Source organism: Macaca fascicularis, chromosome 2 (assembly GCF_037993035.2).
Source record: "Macaca fascicularis isolate 582-1 chromosome 2, T2T-MFA8v1.1".
Lineage (NCBI taxonomy): Eukaryota > Metazoa > Chordata > Mammalia > Primates > Cercopithecidae > Macaca > Macaca fascicularis.
This window is the reverse complement of record NC_088376.1, coordinates 99,030,695-99,057,333: the sequence shown is the minus strand read 5'-3', so window position 1 is coordinate 99,057,333 and position 26,639 is coordinate 99,030,695. Positions and strand designations below refer to the sequence as shown.

The 26,639-nt window shown below is 42.0% G+C and overlaps 1 protein-coding gene and 1 long non-coding RNA gene across 13 annotated transcripts in view; one reads left to right on the top strand and one right to left on the bottom strand.

The window, feature by feature from the left end:
* Window positions 1-26,639, bottom strand: part of MLH1 (mutL homolog 1) — a 54,698-nt gene that overhangs the window by 21,960 nt on the left and 6,099 nt on the right. For 4 of the 12 annotated variants that reach the window (XM_005546623.5, XM_005546625.5, XM_074031640.1 and 1 more), the window contains exons 3-12: window positions 25,857-25,955; window positions 22,425-22,498; window positions 19,915-19,987; window positions 18,236-18,327; window positions 15,815-15,857; window positions 15,582-15,670; window positions 13,427-13,539; window positions 11,028-11,121; window positions 8,193-8,346; window positions 2,644-3,014 (exon numbers count right to left, since the gene is read on the bottom strand). In XM_005546623.5, the coding sequence (XP_005546680.3) occupies window positions 2,644-3,014; window positions 8,193-8,346; window positions 11,028-11,121; window positions 13,427-13,539; window positions 15,582-15,670; window positions 15,815-15,857; window positions 18,236-18,327; window positions 19,915-19,987; window positions 22,425-22,498; window positions 25,857-25,955 (1,202 nt within the window). The remainder of the gene's footprint in view (window positions 1-2,643; window positions 3,015-8,192; window positions 8,347-11,027; window positions 11,122-13,426; window positions 13,540-15,581; window positions 15,671-15,814; window positions 15,858-18,235; window positions 18,328-19,914; window positions 19,988-22,424; window positions 22,499-25,856; window positions 25,956-26,639) is intronic. The other 8 variants (XM_074031642.1, XM_065540346.2, XM_074031643.1 and 5 more) reach the window with 3 other exon arrangements.
* LOC141409662 (uncharacterized) lies at window positions 9,418-13,310 on the top strand. The gene is made up of 2 exons (XR_012430973.1): window positions 9,418-9,485; window positions 11,889-13,310. It is a non-coding gene; the product is annotated as an uncharacterized lncRNA (long non-coding RNA).

Genomic DNA, 26,639 nt, shown 5'->3' with positions numbered 1-26,639 from the left:
GCCAAAAAGATCAGTCTGTTCTCTGATAGACTGCTTATCTGACAACGCTCAGATCCCAGCAGCTGGCCATGCAGCCAATGTAGCAGGACTCTGGAGTATAGCTTCATCCTGTAGAGCTGCAGGGCGTTGAACAAGTGAGCTGAATTTGTCAAGTCTCATTCATTCATTCCTCCATCTACCCATCCATCAGACACTGCTATATACTAACTGCATCCAGCAATGAACAAAACAGATAAGGTACCTGCCCTCACAATGCTTACTTTTTTTTTTTTTTTTTTGAGAGACATAGTCTCACTATGTCTCCCAGGCTGGAGTGCTGTGGTGTGATCTCAGCTCACTGCAGCCTCTGCCTTCCAGGTTCAAGCGAGTCTCATGTCTCAGCCTCCCAAGTAGCTGGGATTACAGGCACGAGCCACCACACCCAGCTATTTTTTGTATTTTTTTGTAGAGACGGGGTTTCACCATGTTGGCCAGGTTGGTCTCGAACTCCTGACCTCAGGCGATCTGCCTGCCTCTGCCCCCCAGAGTGCTGGGATTATAGGTGTGAGCCACAGCACCCAACCCACAATGCTTACTTTCTAGTGGGAGAGTCAAATAGCAACAGAAAAGAGATCATTTTAAGTATCAATAAACACAATGAAGAAAATAAAACAAGGTAGCATAACAGAATGATGGGGAAATGAGAGGAGAAAGAACTTCAGACTGAATGGACAAAGATGGTCTCTGGCAAGAGGTGACTTGCTGGTCTCACACTCCCGACCTCAGGTGATCCGCCTACCTTGGCATCCCAGAGTGCTGGGATTACAGGTGTAAGCCACCACGCCAAGCAAGCCAAGAGGTAACCAGGGGGTTCCCAGGCTGAGAGAACAGCAAAAGCAAAAGGGTAAAAAGCTCAGTCAGTTCAGATCAGCCACAAGAGCTGTATGGCCAAAGCACCATGTGGGAGAAGGAAAGGGGAGGGCTGGAGCAAGGGTTGGGTGAGGGATTTAAGTTTTATCCCAAGTGCAAAGGAAACCACTGAAACATTCTCAGCAGAAAAATGATACCACTTGATTTTGGGCTTAAAAATATTTGACTACTCTGTGGTAAATATCACTTAGTTCTGCAAGTGATAAACAAATGTAATACTTTCCCTGCAGGGATAAGAGCATTAAATGGGATAACGTATGCAAAGTATCTGGCACACAGTAGATGCTCCATAAATATTAGCTTCCTTTATTATTCCCTGGAAAAAAATCTTTTTTTTTTTTTTTTAAGAGACAGTGTGTTACTCTGTCAGCCAGGATGGAGTGCAGTGGCTTGACCACGGCTCACTGCAGCCTCAACCTCCTGGGCTCAAGTGATCCTTCCACCTGAGCCTCCTGAGTAGCTGAGACTACAGGCATTTGCCACCATGCCTGGCTAATCTGTGTGTGTGTTTGTGCAACTCTTGGACTCAAGCGACCCTTCCGCCTTGGCCTCTCAAAGTGCTGGGATTACAGGCCAATGTGCCTGGCTGGAAAAGATTCTTAGAAGTCATCTTGCTAGGCTGACTCAGAAATGAGCAAACTGAAGTAATGCATCTCAGTTCACATGGCTAATTAGTGCCACGATAGTGCACGTGCAGCCTTGGGCAAATTCCTTCACCTTGAGCTCCAGGTTTCATATAAGTACACATTAAATAAAGAATATCCACCTTAGAGATTTTGTGAGGTAACGTCTTACAGTACCTGCAGAATGTACACTGGAAGTGCTCAAAATCAAATGAGCACTTTTTTTTTTTAAATAATAATAAATAACATTTATTATTATTATTATTATTATTATTATTATTATTATTATTCCCGCTCCTTCTCTCCAGGTTTCTTTCACCACTAGCCCACATACTTCAGGGAGTTTTTTTTTTTTTTTTGAAATGGAGTTTTGCTCTTGTTGCCCAGGCTAGAGTGCAATGGCATGATCACGGCTCACTGCAACCTCCGCCTCCTGGGTTCAAGTGATTCCCCAGTCTCAGCCCCCCGAGTAGCTGGGATTACAGGCATGTGCCACCACGCCTGGCTAATTTTGTGTTTTTAGTAGAGATGGGGTTTCACCATGTTGGTCAGGCTGGTCTCGAACTCCTGACCTCAGGTGATCCACCTGCCTCAGCCTCCCAAAGTGCTAGGATTATAGGTGTGAGCCATGGCACCCAGCCAGGGAGTTTTATAAATTAGCTTCAGAACATGTGTTTTTTTCCTGAAAAAAAGTGAAAGCGGCTTTAAGTAGGATGAAAAATAATCCTCCAGATATGTTAGGCAGATTCTCTCTCTAGCCATTTCTGGTGTTGAGGCTCTATCAAAATTCTTTACTAAAAATAAAAGATAAACCTGCTTTTTTTCTGGTATGTGTGTTTATTCAATTGAGCAACTATTCCACAGTCTGAAGTGTTTTTAACTCATGCTTAGAACTGTGGACATTTAAGTTATTTCGAAGGACATTATGGTGGGTGACTCTCAAGTTATGGTCAAAGGCAGACAGTGGACAAAGCCACAGCACCATTCCAGAGGAAGCAGAGGGCAAGTCAGGCAGAGAGAAGATGCAAGTGATTCATGAAAAGCCAAAGTTAGAAGGCAGTTTTATTACAGAATAAAGGAGGTAGGCTGCACTTTTCCCAAAAGGCCATACCTGGGGTTGCTGGAAGTGGGTCCTCTCTTCTCTGACATTTCTGACGTCCCCTTTGTTGTATCCCCCTCCAGGCTCTGATTTTTGGCAGCCACTTCAGCAGGGGATGGGAGTTCAAGCATCTCCTCATCTTGCTGCCTAGCCCTGCCACTAGAAATATCTGTCTTATCCTCTGGAACAATGGCCTGGGGCTGACTGGACAGGGGTTTGCTCAGAGGCTGCAGAAATGCATCAAGCTTCTGTTCCCGGGAATCTGTACGAACCATCTGGTGGGCATAGACCTTGTCACTACTTCCAGAAGTAGAAGAGGAGGTCAGACTTGCTGTGGATTTAACCATCTCCCCAGAGGGGCCAGCAAGTCCTGGTAGCAAAGTCTGTATCAAAAAAACAAAAACAAAAACAAAACAAAAAAAACATATATACATATATATATAGTGGAGAGACTCAGAATAAGAAGCATAGATACACAGGTCCCCAAATGGAGCAGTACTAAGAAAGAAGCTAGAATGAGGTATAATTATGATTGTTAGAGAAGCAATTCTGCCCAAAATTTGAAGTACAAAAGGTTTACAGGTATAAAATTCAAGAATTAAGCAAAATACTTATAATCTTAAAATTATCTTGAAATGGAAAAATCGGTGTAAAATTTTCATACTTTTGTCTAGGGGGATGCTGCCAGAAGACTTTTTACTGTGGTAAAATATATACAAAATTTACCATTTTAACCATTTTTAAGTGAGAGCTCAGTGGCATTTACATTGTTGCACAACCGTCACCACCAGATATCTCTAGAACTTTTTCATCTTCCCCAAATTGAAACTCTGTGCACATTAAACAATAATTTCTCACTTCCCCTTCCTCCCAGCTCCTGGCAACAACCATTCAACTGTCCATTTTTAAATACACATATTTCCTAGCTCTGACCACTGGAAAGGCCTAAAAGTAATGACTACCCAGTAGCAATGAGGACTCCCAGATCCCAGATTATAGTCTCTAAATACCATTTCCCACTAAAATGAACTACAGCTCCTTGGAGAAAAAGCCTATTCCGGCGCTTGGGCTGGAAAAGTATAAAATGTGCCTGCAACATCGTCTTGTCAGAAACAAGGAATTTATCAAGACTAATGGAATTCGGTCAAAAGGTAGAGGGCCCTAACTCCAAGGGCTTGGTTCCACTGGACTAAGATGGGATAATCTGAGCATCAAAAAGAAAAATGACTATAATTGATTAAAATGTGTTGCTCTGTTAATAGCTATGACAAAACACTGAAAAAGCAAAAAACTGAAAGTGAGGAGGGAGGAGATGGAGAGGGAGGGAATAAGAGGGGAGAAAGAGAAGGGAAAACATCATTAAACACCACTGGAAATTACTAGGACATCATTCATTCCTTTGAAACTTGATAGCTAGAGGGATATAATTCAGCATTTGGTCTTACTTTCTAGTAAGAACTGTACTTCAGGACAACCAAATAGCTATAACAAGGGAAAGTTCTTCTATACGAAAGAATTACAGTCAATACAGAAGAAATGATAAAATCAGAAAATCATAATCTTGCAATCTAATGAAATAACTGATTCAGGTAATGGTCATCAACGAAAGGTGACACCATTAAGCTACATGTTGATGGGTAAGTTTACAATGAGGGAATCAGGCTGTCACCAGCTGAACCCACTTATGAATCTTATCACCAAAATGACATAACAAGACATTATGCACCTCCTGCTGGGGTATATTAGGAAGTACAGGGCCAATGGAAACAAAAAGGTACAGTGACTTTTCTAACTTCAAGCAGACTTAAAAGATTTTTCAGAGTAGTTATGGTAATTTCTGCTTCCCAAAACGTACCTGTAAATTAAAAAAATATATATATATATATATGTATCTACACACACGTATATACTTAATATACATAAGTACGTATACACTTAATATTTGTTTAATATGTATATATTTTTGTCCAAGGTTTCCAGCTCATAACTCCCATAGTCCTGTTATAGTCTTTTGTTACAATGTTGGGGTGCTGTAGGCCTCAGAAGGTCTTAGGAAACAGAATTTCCCTACCTTCTCCTGCTTTCCTTTCACTTGCCCAAGGCAGGACTCTAATCTGATTGTGGGTCATAAGACCCTCATTCCATAGGGGTCCTGCCCCATATCCTGGAGGAAAGAATGGCCACAGAGAGGCCAAGAAGAATCTGAACAAACAGGTCTTACTGAGTTTAGACCCCTTTATGTCCAATCATATTTTGACACAGTTGTCCACGTTTCAATCACTCCTGCCTAACGATGTCTCCATAAAAGGCCCAAGAAGACAGAGTTTGCGGGCTTCCGGAAAGCTGAACATGTTGAGGCTGACAGGAAAATGAACAAGAACTCATCCATGTGCTGGGAGCCAAGTACATGGGGACAGAAGCTCCTGCGCTCCAGACCCTTCCAGACCTAGCTTTGTGTATCTCTTTATTTGGCTATTTATTGGTATCTTTTTAAATCTTTGTAATAAATCCAGAAAACTAAGTACGCGTTTCCCTGAGTTCTATGAGCCACTCCAGCAAATTAATAAAAAATAAAGTGGGGGGTCTTGGGAACCCCAACTTGAAACTGGTCAGAACTTCTAGAGTCCTGGACTTGTGACTGGTACCTGAAGCAGGAGACTGGGGGCAGTCTAGGGGACTGTACCCTGAACCTGTGGGATCTAATGCTATCTCCAAGTAGACAGTGTTGGAATTAAATTGGAGGAGACCAGCTGCTGTCCACTGTGGAACTGACTGCTTGTTTAGTGTGTGGGGAGAAACCCCCACATAAGTGGTTATAGAAATCTTCTGAGTTGATTGTTGTTATGGTGAAAGATTGGAGGAAAAACATGGCAACCAAATATGATGTGTGGAATCCCCAGGGTTCCTCATTTCCACACCAAATGCATTCACTGCAAACCAGGGCTTCTGATGTACTGGCCATGATCAGTGGAGTACAAGGCACAATCTGAGAAGCAGAAAGATGGTGGCTCCATGGGCCAAAAAGTCAGGAGCCAGTGTGACCTGCTGCTGGCAGGGAGAGAAGGTATTCTGGTAATCCATGAAAACAGGGAGCAGCAAGGAGCCCACCAAGCTGGTGTCATGCACCAACCGACAGGGGCAGGCCCTCTGATCCTTCTGAAAACATACTGGTCAGGACTTAGGCAGAGTTCCACCAGAAAAAAAATGTAATCTAACAAAATGAATCTGACTAACCCAGGATAAGACAAGCAGGCATGCTGAGAGGTTCTTTTCCCCATGGAGCCACAGACTCCATATATGATCTCTGGCAAACCCCTTGGACCTCAACTGGGACAGAGCAAACGGCAATCACTCTGTGCTAGGCAATGTGCTCTCCATCTTCATTTCACACTTTGGGCCTTTCTTCCCACTCCCCACCAGCCAAACCATTTCCAGGTCTTGGCAATTCTACATCCTCAACTATTAGTGAATGGGGCTACTTCCTGTGTCTCAAGCCCCTCACCACTTCTCCCAAATCATTGTAGGATTCTATCTTGCTCCTCTCCAGTCCATTCTGATATTGCAACCAGGGAGCTCTTCATAAAATGCAAGTAAGATCCCACCCATTCCCATGAAATTGAAATCTAAACTCTTCAATATCCTGATGAAAACCTCTCTATTTGGCCTGAATTCTGCAGCCTCAACTCTACCACTGCCGCTTGTCCTAATAGATCCATACTCAGACCCCAGCACAGCTTAACCCCAGCTGCACATGACAGTACCTGGGGAGGGTTTTAAACAATCCTGAGGCCCAGACCCCACCACCCAAGAATGATTTATTGGTTTAGGCAGGGCCCAGACACTGGAATTTTCTAAGTTTCCCAGGTAATTCTAATGGCAGCCAGGGTAGCATATACTGGACCCATTGCACTCAACTTTCAGATCCTCAAACACATATTCTCTTGCGCCTCCAGGCCTTTATCCTTGCCATTTCCTCTGCCAGAAATACTCTTTTCATTCCCCCTCCCTTTGGGTCCCAGGCTCCATGTCTCTTCCCTCCCTTTCCTAACTGACCAAGTCCAGGACAAGGGCCCCTGCTATATTCTCCCGAGTCTGTTTTTCTCTCCCATGGGATATATTCTCTAGTAGTCCATGAGCGCTTCTGTGGAAGGCAGCAACATCTATGCTGCATCCCTGGGCACCCAACACAGTGTGTCTCAGGATTCTCGATGCACATGTGCAGAGGGAGGCAGAATAAAAGGAGCGGTAAAGGGGCACTGAGCTTAAGTGAGCAACGGGAACAGATATCAAACCAACTAACAGTTACTGGGTATTTCCTGTGTATCATAGTGCTCCAAGAGCCTTACTCACGCTAGACACGTTAACCCACTGGGCGCATGTGTGGCCTCATCTCATCCATGGGCACTAGAAGGCATAGGGACTTAAGGCCTCTGTAAGACCCAGGGCTCACGTTGGTACCAGGAGTCAATCAATAATGGAGGAACAAGGGTTGGTTTCCAGACAGAACTTCTTCCTCCCACCTACCACATATCCCTTTCAGGTCTGTCACATATCCCTTTCAGGTCTCACCAGTAAGAACCTTCCTCTTTGCATCAACAATCTCTAGGTGTTGGGGGGTCCAAGGCTGGTGGGTCTGCCCTAGCTGGGTTTAATCTCACCGCTTAGTGCCCATGCCACTTCCATCTAGATTCTTTCCAGGTAGGTAACTGTGAGTGTCCTTCTGAGAAGCATTCATCTGCTTGGGAATTTTAAGTTTTCTGTGAAGCAGGCTCTCACAGAAGTCCAGTTTCTGCTTCGAGGATCCAGCATAATTTAATGCAGAAAATATTTATATTTCTATTTTGTAGTTTCAGTGTGCTTATGATGAACATCTTCACCATGATTAAAGGGCTGTCCACAATCACATCATCTCAGAACCAGGAGTATATTGAAGAGCATTTTATCCAACCTGCTTATCTTATAAACCGCAAAACTGAGAACTCAGGTAAGTGAAGTGACTTAGAATAAGAAGCACTTAGAAGCTGTACCAGAGACTTTCTGTTCACTGACTGCTTGTAACTGTCCCTGGATGTGGGGATGATCCATTCCTCCATTACTGAGAGGGATATGGAGGCCAGGGAAGGTTAGTCGCACAGCTGGTAAGCTAGGTCTGTCCAACAGTAGAGCCTCCGCTCTTTCCACTCTTCCCACTGCCTCCCTGGGGTCCAGCCCCTCCACTGTGCCATGTGTAGGTAGGAGTAACCTCCTCCTGAACATCTAAAGTGAAGAGCGCATTGAAGAGGCACCCTATTCTGTTTTCAGACAGCTCGTTTTCCTAGGAAGTTGGTCTAAGGTTCCAGATGGAGGCAAAGTGAGGAAGTGAGCTCAGGCCTTATGACTCTAAGCCTAGGAACAACAGCACAATACCTTTATAACTAGGTTCAAAGAAGAAAATGTTAAAACTATCAAGGTAATACTTGCAAAGAAAGTTCCTAAGTAACAGGCAAAAATCTGGGCTCTCATGTCTGGCAGGGCACATTTCAAAGGCCCCAGAGAAGCAGCTGGATGAGAAGCGCCCTGACCTGGGTGAAGTACATCCTGGAGGAATTGGAGCCCAGGAGCTTGCTCTCGATGTGCTGTTGCACCCGCTCCAGGATGCTCTCCTCGTGCAGGAAGTGAACTTCATGCTTTGTGGGGTGCACATTAACATCCACATTCTGGGGACTGATTTCTAAACTGGCAGGAAAATAAAAGAGAACAATTACCTTAGATAGTGGGAGGGGGAGAAAAAGCCCACATATGGCACATATGGTGTATGTGGTGGCCAGAAGATTTGAGGAGGCCGGATGACACAGTGGTCAAAACCTCAGGATCGAGTCTGAATGTGTCCAAATATTGGCCATACTACTTCAGAGCTGTGTAGCTTTGCGTTAAGTTACATCATCTTTCTTTGCCTCAGTTTTCTTCATTTGTAAAGTGGACATAACAGAATTACCTATCTCACAGGTTTATGGTGGGAATTAAATTCATGCCAAGTGCCCGGGCGCAGTGGCTCAGGCCTGTAATCCCAGCACTTTGGGAGTACGAGGCGGGTGGATCACGAGGTCAAGAGATCGAGACCATCCTGGCCAACATGATGAAACCACATCTCTACTAAAAATACAAAAATTAGTTGGTGGCACATGCCTGTAATCCCAGGTACTCAGGAGGCTGAGGGAGGAGAATCCCTTCAACCAGGGACTCAGAGGTTGCAGTGAGCCGAGATCGCACCACTGCACTCCAGCCTGGCAACGGAGCAAGACTCCGTCTCAAAAAAAAAAAAAAAAACCAAACATTCATGCCAAGTGCTTTATATGTACCTGCCATATATAATATATGTTAACTGTAGTTACTCTCATTTTAGAACTAGTGGAAATTTTTTGTGTGATATTGGGCAAGTCACTTAACTTCTTAGGATCTGTTTTCTCATCTGCAACCATGAATAAGTAAGTCCTCTATTATGTGAGGAAACAATATATGCAAGAACACTTTCTATCCATAAAATGTAGTCATAAAAATCAGTTTAGAGGCTATGCTAGCTATCAATTTATTGCCTCAGCTCTGAGTCCATCTTTCATTGCTTGCTCTGTGATAATGGAGGTTTGCAATGTGAAGCTTTGCCAGTAGAAGGCGCTAGAGGGACTCAGCAGGAGAAAGGGGTTTCTATGCCAGGTTAGGGTGCATTCCTATCAGACTTCAAGTTCTTCAGCACAAGTGGCCAGCAGCATGTGTACTCTTCTCACGGGCAGTATTTCCCAGCATCCCCTCAGAGTGGTACTGGGGAGTGCCTCATTGACTTTACCTCGCAGCGAGCCAGTTACGTTCTCTTCAACAAGGTATGCATCTCAGACAGTAGGTTGGGCAGTGTGGTGAGGGGATGCTATCTCAGCCCTAGGAGGAAATGGTTGTTCTTTATATATGCTGTTCCTATGTCTTATTACTCTATTCTCTATTACTCTAATCTCCAGTTTGTAATTCTTTATTCATCTATTCAAATTGTTGCATGGTTTCTATCTCCTGTTTGGACCCTGATTAAAACTAACTTTAGGCCGGGTGCAGTGGCTGAGGCCTGTAATCCTAACACTTCAAGAGGCCAAAGTGAGAGGATCACCTGAGGTCAGGAGTTCGAGACAAGCCTGGCCAACACGGCAGAATCCATCTCTACTAAAAATACAAAAATTAGCTGGGCGTGGTGGTGCACACCTGTAATCCCAGCTACTCGGGAGGTTGAGGCAGGAGAATTGCTTGAACCTGGGAGGCAGAGGTTGCAATGAGACGAGATTGTGCCACTGCACTCTAGCCTGGGTGACAGAGCAAGACTCCATCTCAAAAATAAAATAAAATAAAACTACCTTTGACCACAATTTTTATGCTCTCCCCCTTTCAATCAAAATGAAAACAATGATAAATTAGGATAATTAGGACATGAAATAGACAAATTAGTAGCAGAGCCAGAAATAATACAAAGAAATCCTCCATAAGTCAGCTCTGGACTGTAAATTCCTTTAGAGCAGGGGTACCTCACATTTATTCTGTATTTCAAATACCTACTATGGGGTTTGGTCTATTTAATGCAAGTGCTAAACTGTATGACTGCTAAACTAATTACATCAACATCTGGGCAAACAACAGTGGATATTTTAAGACAAGAACCTCCACAGAGCAGGACATAGTCTTTTTTTTTTTTTTTTTTTTTTTTTTTTGAGACGGACTCTCGCTCTGTCACCTAGGCTGCAGTGCAGTGGTACAATCTCAGTTCACTGCAACCTCCACCTCCCAGGTTCAAGTGATTCTCCTGCCTCAGCCTCCCGAGTAGCTGGGACTACAAGTGCCCGCCACCATGCCTGGCTAATTTTTGTATTTTTGGTAGAGATGGGGTTTCGCCATGTTGGCCAGGCTGGTCTTGATCGCCTGACCTTGTGATTCACCCACCTCAGCCTCCCAAAGTGCTGGGATTTACATATGTGAGCCACCATGCCCAGCTGATTGTCTTTTATGGAAGAAAAACAGTAGCTGTTGTGGCTTCCCAACTGACCCCAGCAGAGGTAATATTTAGAGCCTTCAGAGCACATCTGTTTCCACTCTGCCTATAAGCTGTCAGCACCTCCTGATGGGGTGAGGCATGGCATTCCTTTTTTTTATTGCTAACACAGAGCCTGGCATATAGGAGGCTCTTAGTGAGGTTCTGCTAAATTAGTGAATAAATGAAGGAAAACTGTGCCTTGTACCTGTAAGAAGGGACAGAACATCCTTTTGCCAGTGGTGTATGGGATTCACTCTGATTGTACTATTAGCATGCTCATCTCTTTCAAAGAGGAGAGCCTGAGAGAACATCTGTTCCCTGTGAGTCTTGGTTGAGGAGTTTGGTACTACATTACCTGAGGTACAGGAATGGGTGTGTGTTTTTGGGCAAGTAGGCTGCATACACTGTTTCTATGGCTTTTCTCAAGGAAGTTGATTCTACCAGACGATCTAAACAATAAAAAGAAAGCAACCAGTTCAAAACTGTCCTGAGGGGTGAGGTCACAGGTGTACATTCATACGAAGTCATGAAATCACCTCAGGAAAAACATTTCTGTAGTGATACGCACATCACATCCCCAGGAAGAAAGGTGCACCTTTACCTGTCACCACTTCCCAGCCCAGTATCTTACTATCGGCTTGGGACTGTTTTACTTCAGTCAAGTAACAGAAAACATGATAAGGTAATACATTCTCCCTCCTCACTTCCCTTTGCCCCCATTAGCTCATGTGGACTAACTGTGCTTTTGCTGGGCACAGTGGGAAGTATGATGTCAGCCCTCAGACTTTTCATTCGGCAAATACATACTGGATATCACACACACCAAGTGCTGGGAGACAACATGCTGATAAATAAAGCAATTCCAATCCCAAGTGGCCAGCACTATTATAGAGCTATGTGTGCTAAAAAGTGAGCCGAGAGAGCAACTAACTTTGCTCAGGAAGTTCCGACGGTGGAGCAGCCATAATGAGTTTTCCAGAATTTCGGGCATTACAAGTGTCAATGCAAATTCAAGGTAATTTAGGAAATGAGGCTAGTTTGGAGAGGGTAGAAAGCAATAAAGGCAGAAAAAAATAAGACTAAAATCAGAGGAAGATGTATTTTCAGGAAACACAGCTCTCCTTTCTCTCTGGACAGATTTTAGATGACCTGCTGATTATCTGTTGTCCTGTGTTGTTGTAGACAAGGATATGTCAAATCTTTTTATTTCCAACAGGAAGAGTGGTTGTGACTTTATCAATGAAGAGACTAATATCCTCTGAGTGCTCACCACATCCATGGCCCCACCATTAATGTCACTGTACTCTGTAACATGTGTCCTGACCACACAGGCCTGGAGCAGGCGTGGGCACCTGACAAAAGGACAGCTGGAGCCCCTCTGCTGAGAATTCTGAACTTGAGATGCGCCAAAGGAGTGTTCTTTGTCTCTGCCACCTGAGTGCGCCTGCACAGTGTAGATAAATGAATGGCATGCATAAGAGCTCGACCTTTCTTTGCTACTGGGAACTTGATATTGTGAACACATTAGCTAATCATAATGCAGAGGCTGTGGTAAGCAGCCCCAACAGAAACACGGACAGAGGAGAGTCAGAGAGCACCTACATTGAATTTTTTGTCTGCTTTATAGCCAGCATGTGTGTTACAAAGCAGTTATTCTTCATGGTTAGGAAAAAAATTAATGAAAAACATTTTCTGAGCCTTGATTAACACAATCTTTGTTATATATCAGGTGTAAGTCCTTCCTAATAAAATAGGAAAAACTCTGCTAATAGACATCAGTTTAACAGAATGTGTTTGTAAAATGATTGGCTCTGTCCTTACTGTTCCTGTATTGCTTTGAACAACTGCTGTAAAACTGCATATTTTGAGACATTTACGACTGGTTAGCACTCTAAATGGAAGGAGGGAATATTCCATTTCCAACAGCAAACAAAACAAAAACTATAAAATTATTATTAAATGCTTTAAAACAATAAAGATAAGTAATCTATAAGATAAAAATGATGAAAACTGAAAACACAGAAATGGAAAGATTCATCTTATTTCTGGATGGAAAACGAAAAATTCAGACTGTGTTTGGGATTATTTGTTGTTGCTAGGTCACCACCAAAACCTTGTAATAAACAATTAAGTTATAAGGAGCAGAATATAAAATAGCATTTGTTTAGTAAATAACAATCATGTAAACACTATGTCAGCAGAGAGATAAAAACTGTAAACGAATCTGAGAAATATCCTAATTAATTTAGTTAATTTCCTCCCTAATTTTTAGAACTTCTCTTTGTATCATAAAGCTCATTCTTTAAAAAGGAAAATCTCAAGTATCTTAGCAATTTCTTTAATGACAATGCCTATACCTAAGGTACTCCTTTTCCGTGTCCTGCTGTGCAATTTCAAATGTGGCCCTTGATCTCTTGCAGCAATGTTCTGGCTAGGGCTTGCTTGTAAAGACTCTGACACCATCAGGGTGAGGAAGGTGTGCTGGCTCACAGGAGCCTGTTATGCCCTCTCCTGGGCTTCCTCTTAGAGGTGAGAACCAGACTCCAACAGTCAACCAGCAATGAGCACATGTGGGAGGGCTAAGCGCAGACTTAGGACAAAAATTATACATGCTTCCCAATAAAACCAAACTTGGCCATGACGTTTCTCCATGTTTAATCAAACCTATGGATCAGAAATTTTTCCATGGTCCCATAAAATTCCCTGTGGGTGTTTCCTGTGAGTGGATTTCCCATGTGGTTCTTTTTCACTTACGGTTGATGAAGAGTAAGAAGATGCATTTCTTCACTGAGTAGTTTGCATTGGATATATAACCATTCATTTTGAAGGCTAGGGTTTTATCCTCACATCCAATTTCTATCAGTTCTCTGGTTAGAAAAGAGATTCCGAAGCTTTTGAAAATACTCAAAACTCAAACATTACAAAAGAATCAGAATTTAAAAACACAAGGTTCCTTCCCATAAACTAACTTTGTGAAATGAGGGCCCCGGAGACTTGGTCCATTTGAGGTCCTCCTGTGCCTGTCCATTCATCCATCCATTTGTCTGTTCATCCATTCACCCAACAACCATCCCATCCATCCATCCATCCATCCATCCATCCATCCATCCATCCATCCATCCACCCACCCACCCACCCACCCATCCTACTCGGTCAGTGTTTTCAAGCACCTGTGCTATGCGCCAGGTACTGCTCTAATTGCTAAAACAGAACAATGAGTCCAAGCTCTGAGACCTTATTTTGCTGAAACTTGAATGTATCTTAGTAAACAAATCCCAAAGATGAGATTCCAAGAACTTATCTCCGCTGAATTACTTGCTATACCGAATAGCACCACAATGCGGTTCTACAGTGTGTGTTGTTCCCAGGAGTGTCTATTGGGGAGGGAAGGTTAATAGGTGAAAAAGAGGTCCTCAGACAAGCAACACTTATTTCTGTCTGGAGACCTTCCGAAGAACTAGTCCCTGTCTGGAAAGCTCTACTCTTAACCTATTGGTACCTAGTTAATTCTATTTATCCTTCATATTTCAAAAATTATTTCTTTCAAAGAACCTTCTCTAATGATCCCTTTCTCTCACCCTACAGAGTTTCCCATTATGTCCTTTATTTTTCCAGTGAGGCATCAAGGACAATCTGCTAATGAATGGCATAATTATTTCATGTGTCTTTCCAACTGAAAAGTCAGCTGAGGGAGAGCATCATTTCTTCTTTATTCACTACTATATCCCTACCATATAGCACAATACCCAGGAAATAGCAGACATTCAATAAGGGTTTGCCAAATGGCTGGTGGAAGCTTTTTATGCAGTAATGTGTGGTCTGAGTGTCTTCAACGGAGGGTATGGCTTGCAGCACTTCCCATACACACTGAACCAGCAACTCTTTTTCTCAAAATGCCTCAAGAAGCTAGTGTTCTGGAAGCCTGCTTTGGGAACTGCTGCTCTAGAGGATTTCTAAACTTGTACAATCCCTAAGATTTCCCAACAACTAATTCTGATCTTAAAATCTAGTTAAAGAAGCTCTGAAAAGTTACACTGTACAAGCAGAGCTCTCCCTTCACTCTGGGAGCAGTTTTAAAAAACTAATTCATTCGCGATTAGAATGAAAATAGTAAATTAAAAGCAAACTAATTGTTCCTTAGTCGGTTTAGCTCAAAGAATAAAAAATTTGTCCTTCAAAGTAGAAACTGGGCTCTGGAATGACTGCTGCTGCTTTTCAGATTTCTGGGAAAAATGAAGTCAGGAGCTGTCTCATCCATATACCTCCCATATATGGAAGGGTCTCAGTATTTTTCCCCTCAGATTATGACATAGGCACTTTGGGCTTTATAAAGTCCTGAGACAGCTAGGAATCTATGATGGAAATGGTGGTTTTTATATGCAGAGAGGAGCACTATGAGGAATCCATAATGCAAACACCTTCCCCTCTTATGCTTTTCTTGAAAATGAAGATTTAATGACACAAATCTAGTCTTCAAGGGCAGGAAATATTTTATTTGTCTTTATATCCCTAACTTCTAGCACAAAGCCTGGAATATGAGAGGCAATTAATAAACGTTGAATGATAAATAAGTGAAATCCTAAAGTGATGATACTGGAAATACAAGGAAAAGAAGGAGCATTGGAGGATAAAATAATTCTACTACACTACAAATATTTTCAAGACTAAGACCTTGAAAGAACACATGATTCACGCCACAGCATCTAGAAGATTACATGCACCCAGAAAGTGTTGATTACATGAAATAAGAACTCCATTAACAAATCTGAAGCGTAAAACAAGCCTGTGTATTTGACTAAAGCAAATTCTTAAGGCAGGTACTATCTTGAAAGGTTCCAAAATAATGTGATGGAATGATAAACCAAGATAAGAAATGTAAAAGATTTTTTTATATAGGTTATCGACATACCGACTAACAGCATTTCCAAAGATGGAGCGAATATTGTCCACAGTTGAGGCATTGGGTAGTGTCCTAACATCAGCTACTGTCTCTCCCTGCTGATAAACAAACAGCAGAAGACACAAGGATTTATTGTCTCACGGTTGAGACTGAAAACATCATAACCTTATCTCCACCAGCAAACTATTAAAAATCCCTTCTTTTCATAAAACAAAACCATCCCCCATAAACCAATAACTTACTTTTTTAACTGAGAAACTAATGCCTGCATTGTGTATTGAATACCTGGAAAAGAAAAACAAAAGAGTAAGAAAAAAGTTGCCAAAAACACACACTAGATGGCAGAGGCCACTTTTAGTTAAATAAGTTGCTGGAGTTGAGTAATCTAAACAAAGGTGCACATAAAGAAAAATATCTTCATACAGCCTATTAATATTTTACCCACAGAAAAATAAACCAGCAGAAACTTCATAGAGATATAAATGCTAAATGTGACTGAATCAAAACACAGGCTCCTCTCTGCTTTTATAGGTTGCTGATAGAATCCAGGATATCACACCACAATCTCTTTTTTATTTATTTTTATTTATTTTTGAGACAGAGTTTCACTCTTGTTGCCCAGGCTAGAGTGCAATGGCATGATCTCGGTTCACTGCAACCTCCACCTCCTGGGTTCAAGCGATTCTCGTGCCTCAGCCTCCCGAGTAGCTGGGATTATAGGCGCCTGCCACTAGGCCCAGCTAATTCTTTTTGTACTTTTAGGGTTTCACCATGTTGGCCAGGCTGGTCTCAAACTCCTGACCTCAGGTGATCTGCCTGCCTCGGCCTTCCAAAGTGCTGGAATTACACGCGTGAGCCACCACATTCGGCCCACAATCTTTTCACTTTCAGTTTTATTTTCAGAGTGTCCCAAAGGTCTGGTTTGCCTCAAGGACATCTTGAGAAGCTAGCTCTAACAAGCCCTGCTTTTACTCTCTCTCAGAGCCCTCAATACGCCCTCCTCACTGGCTTCTTCCTGCCCCTGGGTCTTATTCCAGTATCTCCCAACCTTTTCTTGGTTGGCAGTCATTTATTTCTCTTTTCTCTACGGAGCTTGTGAAGGGAAGGATTGTGCCTAGCAAAATGCATTTCAGTAACAATGTTTCACTTTACCACACCTAGAACCAAAACAGTCAACTAGAACTCTTTATTTTTAGGAGGTAATGAATATTCTGACACTGATTTATAAAATTTCAAGAAAAAGCAAAGACACTTAATGTATAAACCAGTGTCATTTTATTGAGGTGAAATGTTTGACTCATTTTAGATTTTTTTAGAAATACTGAAAAATGGGCCAGGTGCGGTGGCTCATGCCTGTAATCCCAGCACTTTGGGAGGCCTAGGCGGGCAGATCATCTGAGGTCAGGAGTTCGAGACCAGCCTGACTAACATGGAGAAACCCCATCTCTACTAAAAACACAAAATTAGCCAGGCATGGTGGCATATGCCTGTAATCCCAGCTACTCAAGAAGGCTGAGGCAGGCAAATCGCTTGAACCTGGGAAGCAGAGGTTGCGGTGAGCTGAGATCACACCATGGTACTCCATCCAGCCTAGGCAACAAGAGTGAAACTCTGATTCAGAAAAAAAAGAAATACTGAAAAATGGTCAGGCGTAGTGGCTCACGCCTGTAATCCTAGCACTTTAGGAGGCTGAGGTAGGTGGATCACCTGAGGTCAGGAGTTCGAGACCAGCCTGACCAATATGATTAAACCCCCTCTCTACTAAAAAGAAAAAAAAAAAATAGCTAGGCATGGTGGCATGTGCCTGTAATCCCAGCTACTCGGGAGGCTGAGACAGGAGAATCACTTGAACCCAGGAGGCAAAGGTTGCAGTGAGCTGAGATTGCACCATTGCACTCCAGCCTGGGCAACAAGAGCAAAATTCTGTCTCAAAATACATATATATAGAGAGAGGTGTGAAATGTTTGAATCATTTTAGATTTTTTTAGAAATATATATATATTATATATCCCAATCAATGATATGTGGGTTCGGAGAGCCTATACTGAAGCCATCTGTACCATCTGTACCAGCAGAGTAAGTCTGTCATGGATATAATGTTTTCATCTGTCCTGAATCCCTTCTCCTTTTTCTGGTAACAGCCTCTCATATCTTCCTTTGGGAAACTACCTCTATTCCATTCTATTTGATATGCACCCTTAATAAGACTGCCAATCAAGAAACCTTCTCCCCATAGATATGGGCACATGATCATCGAATGCACTGTTAGTAAACTGACTCCAGAGCAAAGTCAGGAAAAGAATAAAAACAACTGGTGTACAGTAATGACATTAAGTCCCAGAGGCACCCTGGCTCTTATTCTCTCCAAGGGGCAACTGCACACACTTCATGTTGTAACTCAGCCTTCCACTAAATTTCTTTTTAGCTCAAGTTGGCTAGAGTCAGTTTGTTTTGCGGCCATCAAAGAGCTCTCATTGATCTAAAGACCAACTGCTCTTTCCTGGGGAGATGAGAGAAAGTGCAAAATTGGTGGCTAAACCTTGACCAGAAACTAGTTTTACTTTTCACCATCTAGCTCAGCAACTGTTCACAATTTATGAACACTAGAACATATTACCTTGGTGACAAATCTCAGAGACCCACTCCCAGATTTTGGACTGTACCTGCCAACAATTTCCAAAATTTTCCCATATTCTTCACTTGGATTTTTTAAAGCTTTTCTCCTCGTGGCTATGTTGTAAAAAAGGTCCTCCACCTGCACAGAAGATCGATTTTTCTTGTAAAATCATAGAAGTATATGAAAATACAACCCAAGATGTCCTAGCAAAAGCTAGGTCTTAAGATAGTGAATCCAATTATATTTACCAACAGCTCAGTTCTAAGAACTGACTGAGGCCAGGGATAACACAGCATTAACAGAAGAATTAAAGGACATTTTTCCTGCCTCCCACATTCATTCACTGATTTCTCAACTACGCACTGGGGGCTATCTGTGTGTCAGGGTCTTTGCTTTGTGCAGAAAATATGAAGACAAAGCATGATCTTGCTCAGAAGAGTACATGATTTAGTGGGACACGCATGTAAATACAAACATGAGCCAGGCATGGTGACGCATGCCTGTAATCCCAGCTACTCAGGAGGCTGAGGCAGGACAACTGCTTGAACTCAGGAGGCAGTGATTGCGGTGAGCTGAGATCACACCACTGCACTTCTGCATGGGCAACAGGCTGAGACTTTTGTCTCAAAAAAAAAAAAAAAAAGATATTTTTCAAGCTAATAATAATCACAAAATTTCTTAGATCATTTGAAGTTCTTGGAAATCACACTGTGGTCACTGTGGTATAAGATCTCTCTTTTTTTTTTTTTTTTTTTGAGACCATGTCTCACTCTTGTTGCTCAGGCTGGAGTGCAAGGCCGCGATCTCGACTCACCACAACCTCCGCCTCCCGGGTTCAAACAATTCTCCTGCCTCAGCCTTCCTGAGTAGCTGGGATTACAGGCATGCGCCACCACACCTGGCTAATTTTGTATTTTTAGTAGAGATGAGGTTTCTCCATGTTGGTCAGGCTGGTCTTGAACTCCCGACCTCAGATGATCCGCCCGCCTTGGCCTCCCAAAGTGCTAAGATTACAGGTGTGAGCCACTGTGCCCAGCCCAAGATCTCTCTTAACATGTATTGCAAAACACACATTTTTTTCTGCCTCCTGCCTGCCTCGTCACACCTAGGATTAGGCAGGTTACAGTGGACTTCGAGAAGATATGCTCTAGATGGGACTTGGGTGGAGGGGCAGGATGCATAACATGACAGCAGGGTGCTTTGTGGAATCACAGAAGGGAAAGAGACCAACTTGAGGCACTATACATAGGCAGCATGATGGACTTTCTCCCAGCTAATGATATAGTCATATGTCTCATCAGACACCCTTTAAGTCAAGAGGACAAGTATTCTTTGTTTCATTTGATAGATGAGAAAACTGGGGTTAAGGGATGTTAAGTGACTTGCCTCTGGACGTACAACCATTGAGTGACAAGGCTGGGCTCTAACCCACACCTCTGGAGTCAAGCTTAATCTTCTTTCAATGCCAACTACCCTGCCATTGATTTTTGCCATCCCAGTAAAGAATCTCCTAGCCCTTAAAAAAGACAAGGAGGTCGCAGGCTGCCATGCCACAAAAGCCAATAGTCATTTATCTTGCTTAGAGGATGATATCTTGGGATCTCCATTGACTAGTGCAAATTCATTTTATTATTACCCTGAAAACTCAGAGACAATTTTAATTTTTATTCCAATATTTATACAAACAAAGCTTCAACAATTTACGCTCCCATGTACCATTCTTACCGTGATCTGGGTCCCTTGATTGCCAGCACATGGTTTAGGAGGACCTTTCAGTTTTCCATCTGAGTAACTTGCTCTAATGAGAAAATACAAGAAATTAATATCCAGTAGAGAGATAGATACTAATCCCAAGGGAAAAAAGAAAACCATACCAACAACAGATTAAAATATAGCCATATTATATATTGTCTTAATTATTTATCATTTTCCTGTTTATTTCTCCACTACTTCCATAATCATTTGAATTTGATTTTTTTTTTTTTTTTGAGATGGAGTTTTGCTCGTTTCCCAGGGTGGAGTGCAATGCCGCAATCTCAGCTCACTGTAACCTCCGCCTGCCAGGGTTGAAGAGATTCTCCTGCCTCAGCCTCCCAAGTAGCTGAGATTACAGATGCCCACCACCACACCCAGCTAATTTTGTATTTTTAGTAGAGATGGAGTTTTACCCTGTTGGTCAGGCTGGTCTCGAACTCCTAGATACGCCTGCCTCGGCCTCCCAAAGTGCTGGGATTACAGGCATGAGCCACCACACCCAGTCCTTGAATTGGATTTTTAAAAATATCTGTTTTTCTAGCAAATGTTCCTATTTACTTGCTATCCTAAGCTACCAAACAATGGTTTTGCCACTGCCTAAGTTAACAGTAAAATTTTCCAGTAATTCTGCAATTATTTATTGAAGAGCTACCAAGTGTCAGGTCTGTGGAAGCCCTGGTAATAAAGAAAGGTCTTGGGGCCGGGCGCGGTGGCTCATGCCTGTAATCCCAGCACTTTGGGAGGCCAAGGCGGGTGGATCACGAGGTCAGGAGATCAAGACCATCCTGGCTAACACAGTGAAACCCCATCTCTACTAAAAATTCAAAACATTAGCGGGACATGGTGGCGGGTGCCTATAGTTCCAGTTACTCAGGAGGCTGAGGCAGGAGAATGGCGTGAACCCAGGAGGCAGAGCTTTCGGTGAGCCAAGATCGCACCACTGCACTCCAGCCTGGGTGACACAGGGAGACGACGTGTCAAAAAAAAAATTAAATTAAAAAAAAAGAAAGCTCTTCATCTAGTGATGCGTAGACTTTTTACCTAACTGTAGAACAACATGCTAAGTGATCTAGAGAAGGGTCCATTCAGCCTGGGGTGGGAGTGAGGGTGAGTAAAAGCATCCCAGAGAGCCGGCAATTCATCTGTTCTTTAGAGAGGAATAGTTTCAGGTGGAGACAGCAGGAAAGACCATCCAGGAAGGCAAAAACAAAAATGAAAGCATAGAGGCTTTAGAATACATGGCAGCTGGGAATAGGTAGAGAGAAGGGGCTGGAAAGGCAGACTGAGAGCACATTGGAAGGGGCTGGTTGCCAAGATAATGAGTCTATAATCTAGGTTATCTAGGAAGGCATTAACTCACAACTCTCTCTTCAGTTAGTGACGGGGATTCTAATATTATCAGCCCATCTAGATCTAGGGCAATTATAATTCACACAGAGTCAGACGCCCCTAGCATTAATGTTGTGTTCTCTGAAATTTCCACCTTCCATTACTTCACACATTTATCTGTTGAGGAAGACTGAGAAACAGACAGAACTATCCTTTGTTGAAGATATTTTCCCTTTTTTATTTATTTATTTTTTAAGGGTGGAGTACAGTGGTGTAATCATAGCTTGCTGCAGCCTCAAACTGCTGGGCTCAAGCAATCTTCCTGCCTCTGGAGTAGCTAAGACTACAGATGTGCATCACCATACCCAACTAATTTTTTAAAAATTTTCTGTAGAGACGGGGTCTTGCTCTGTTTCCCAGGCTGGTCTCAAACTGACTTCAAGCAATCCTCCCGCTTCAGCCTCCCAAAGTCACAGGCAAAGTCACTATACCCAGCCTATTTTCCCTTTTAATCTACAAACAATCTGTGTGATTTTTAAAAATTATCTTTTTTTTGGCATGAATTAGGTACTCCCACCAGTCTTCAACTAGTGAATGGCCAGTGCTTATAAAAACAAAGGTGCGATTTTGTTATCCTGAATCCCATTTTTGTTCTGTTTCAAGGCCATTCATCAGCTTCTGAAAACTGTGCCAGCATAACAGACAGAGAGCAGCTACTTGTGGGAAGGCAAACCAGCACAGGCATACACAGGTGGTGGGAGCTGGTGGCTCAGGAGCCAGCTAAGGAAACATGAACCTTTAGCATCCCAGCCACAGCCCTCTAATCAGTCCAAAGCAATACCCCAACTGAAGGACAAAGGGGCAGAAATTACATTAGCAGCTACCATTTACTTAGAACACCTATGTGTAACAGACACCTTGCTAGGCACTTGTAATACATTATATCATATCTTTTAAGAATCCATGAAGTAAGAGTATTACCTAATAATCATCGCGGTGGATTATTAATTTATCAATAGGGAGAAAAGAAAACGTACCCAAGATCTCTGCCAAAAAAGATAACACTAGTGTTGAGGCAGGATTACTCTGAGATCCAGGCAAAAAATACATTCAGGATGAATATATATGAGTAAAAGAAGTCAGTACTATACCTGTATGCACACTTTCCATCAGCTGTTTTTGTTGTAATAGTAACATGAGCCACATGGCTTATGCTGGCCAAAGCCTAAGGAAGAAAAGAAAATAGACTGAAAGAAAAACTCACTGCTGGGTCACCCACTGTCACCTCATCAAAGGGAGAGGTTATCTGAACTGCCTCTTCCATTTTTTATTAATATGTGGCAATGAGAAGCACTTTGCTCACTTTGATGACATGCTGAAAAAAAAATGATCAAACAATCTGCAGCATAATTACTAGAACAAGTGAAAAATATGTATTAAGAAGTCCAAAACATTAATGTGTTAATAAGCAATTGTGTTCAGGTGGTAGAACTATAGGCATGTTTAATAATATTCTCAATGAAGTGTCTTCTAGTACTTTTCAAAACTTGCCTTCAGAAGTGGGTAAAGGAATCACTCCAAATAGATAGTGTTTTACGTTGTTACTCAAAACTGTTTTATATAAGCAATTATTCATTTAGAAATGTAAATTTGAAATTATGCTATTAAGACAAAACAAATTTTAAAAACCCATGACCATTTTTCCCCTTTATAACCAAGATTGGTCTCTCAGACCTTTGGAATCTGTATCTTTTTTCACAAGAAGGATATTACAGTATGTAAAGGTGTAACTCAGGAACTGTGCTATGATGGGGTCTGTGTGACAGCATCTCATTAGACAGTAAATACAGCTGTGGCAAGTTCAGTTCATTGAAAGGCACATGGGTCAGGCTCAGAGATCACCAGGTCCTAGCTGGATTTTCCTGGTTTATGTAATTGAGCTAATTTGCACCATTAAAAAACATAAGGCCAGGAGCAGTGGCTCACGCCTGTAATCCCAGCACTTTGGAAGGCATAGGTGGGTGGATCACCTGAGGTCAGGAGTTCAAGAAGAGCCTGGCCAACATGGTGAAATACCAACTCTACTAAAAATACAAAAATTAGCCAGCTGTGGTGGCATGTGCCTGTAATCCGAGCTACTTGGCAGGCTGAGGCAGGAGAATCACTTGAACCTGGGAGGCAGAAGTTGCAGTGAGTGGAGATTGTGCCACTGCACTCCAGCCTGGGCAACAGAGTGAGACTTCGTCTCAAAAAAAAAAAAAAAAAAGTAAATGATTTTGAGACCTGTATAAGGAAAGACATGAAAATGCAGAGTAGAACACAACATCACACCAGGAAGACAGACTGCCATTACACACGGCACAGCAGATGGTCCTACTGCTTCAGAGGCCTCTTCCCCAGCAGTGGAGCCAAGTGGACAGGGGCACAGACTCTGGAGTCAAACTGCCTAGTTTCTAATCCCCACTTTGCCATTTTCTAACTGTGTCCTCTGGCCATGTTTCCCTCATGTAAAACTGGGTAACAGCAGAACCTCTGTAGAGTTACTGTCAGGAGTAAGAGTTAATACAAAGTGCTGAGAACCATGGCTGGTACACAGAAATCCCTCAATAAATCTTCCCTGTGTAATTACAGTGAAATAACAGCCACAAAGATAACCTACAACTAGGTGAAGACTCCAGGAGGCCATGGGCTTGGAAAATGACCCAGGTAGCTGCAAGGCCAAAATGAAACTGCCTTCCTAGAGTTTGATCTAAGGTATCCTTAAAATCAGGGGCAGTCTCAGTGTAAACCAAGTCTTGGAAATTGTCCCTTCTTGGAATAATCAAGTGGTCACTGTGAGTAAGACGATACATGAGACCACCCTAGTTTGCTGTAAATTGATCTAAATTACAGAGACTGAATCACACCTGCCTTTTACTTTTTAAAAATTAAAGTAATACATGTATATGATAAAAAAATTCAAACTACTGAAAGGCCAAAAATGAAAAGTAATAGCCTCTTTGACTGCCCAACCCCATCTTCACTTTCATTCCCTTAAAATAACTACTGTAAAATAGTTTCTCTGGTCCCCCGGAACCTCCATAGAGGAACACAGCCCTGCCAAAACCTTGATTTTAGCCTAGTGAGGCCTAGTAAGACCCATATCTTCTGATCTCCAGAACGGTAGAATGATTAATTTGTATTGTTTAATGCCACTAAATTTCTGGAAATTTTTTGACAGCAACAGGAAACTAATACAGTTTTTAAAATATATATATATTTTTTTTACCAAGGAATGTTATTTCTATAAATTTATCCTTAGGAAACAATTAAACGAAACACAGTATACCTATAAGAATACTCATCAGAACCTTAAACAGGGCCAGATGCAGTGGCTCATGACTATAACCCCAGCACTTTGCAAGGCCAAGGCAGGCAGATCACTCAAGGTCAGGAGTTCAAGACCAGCCTGGCCAACATGGCCAAACCCTGTCTCTACTAAAAATACAAAAATTATCCAGGCATGGTGGTGCGCGCCTGTAATCCCAGCTATTCAGGAGGCTGAGGCAGAAGAATAGCTTGAACCTAGAAGGTGGAGGTTGCAGTAAGCTGAGATCATGTCACTGCACTCCAGCCTGGATAATAGAGCAAGACTCTGTCTCAAAAAAAAAAAAAGAAAACAAAAAACAAGAATCTTAAACAGGAAAAAAAGTCAAAGAGCATAAATATTCAACAGGAAACTAAACCAACTATAGTACATACAGGTAACAGAATACTATGTAGCCATTAAAACCTAGATAGGCCTATATTTATTGGGTAGAAAGATATCCATGAGGAAGTGAGTCACAAAATATAAGATCATATTTTATCCTTTTATATTTTAATCTGTTTTCTAAATCATATACTCCTATGATATGTCATATAATTTTACCCACAAATACTTTAGGATATATCTTAAAAGATAAGGACTCAAAAAAAACCCCACGACAATATTTTTATACCAAGATAATTCATAATTTCTCCTTAATGACATCAAATAGTCAACCTGTATTCAAATATTTGTCTCAAAAAAAAATGTTGTGTAGTTTGCTCCATCAGGATTTAGGTAAGAGTCATACACTGGACCAGGTTCATATGCCCCTTAAATGTCTTTTAATCTACAGGTTCTCTATTCCTTTCTCTACTCTTTTTTTCCCTGCTGTCTATCTGTTGAAGGGAACAAGTCTTTTTTCATGTAGTCTCCCAATCTCAGAATTATTTACCACCTTCCTTGTCTCTTATATTTTTCACATATTGGTACTTAGACCTAAGTAATGATAAGATTCACATTTGATTTTTTGACAAGAAAACTTCATCGGTGGTATTGGGTACTTCCATCAAGAGACATATAATATCAGAGGTCTCTGTAGGTAAAATAGTTTATTTATGAACAATTCTCCATCTTAGAAAGTTAAAAGTTCACTAACTTTGTTCAGATTTGCATACATTTAACAAGCAAAAGGTACCAAACCTTATTTATCTATGTTGAGAAATAGATACTAACAAATGACAGACAATGTCATCACAGGAGGATATTTTGCACATTTCTTGAATCTTTAGCTTACCTCACCTCGAAAGCCATAGGTAGAAATACTGGCTAAATCCTCAAAGGACTGCAGTTTACTCGTAGTGAACCTTTCACATACAATATCCAGATCTTCTTTCTGTTAGATACCAAAAAGATGAATAAATAATTATGTTACTCATTTTTCCAAATCTTTTTGAATTCCCAGTTTCTTGATTTAATCCAGGAAAAAAAAATCTTCTTAGAAGAGCTTTTTTTCTTTTTTCTTTTTCTTTTTTTATTTTTTTTGAGACAGAGTTTGTGTCACCCAGGCTGGAGTGCAGTGATGAGATCTCAGCTTGCTGCAACCTCCGCCCCCCAGGTTGAAGCAATTCTCATGTCTCAGTCTCCCGAGTAGCTGGGATTACAGGTATGTACCACCATGCTCGGTTAATTTTTTCTTGTATTTTTAGTAGAGATGGGGTTTCGCCATGCTGGAGATGCTGGTCTCAAACTCCTAACCTCAAATGATCTGGCTGCCTTTATCTCCCAAAGCGCTAGGATTACAGGCATGAGCCACCACATCTGACCTAAATTTCTTATATTTTTAGTGGAGATGAGGTTTCATCATGTTGCCCAAGCTGGTCTCAAACACATGAGTTCAAGTGATTTACCCACCTCAGCCTCCCGAAGTGCTGGGACTATAGGTGTGAGCTACCATGCCCAGCCTGAGAAGAGCTTTAAAATTAGCAGTAACTTCCTTGTTTGGAATCCAGAATACCACACTGTCCTGGTGTTCCTCCTTTCTTACTAGGTGGCTCCTTCTCAGTCACTGCTGTTTCTG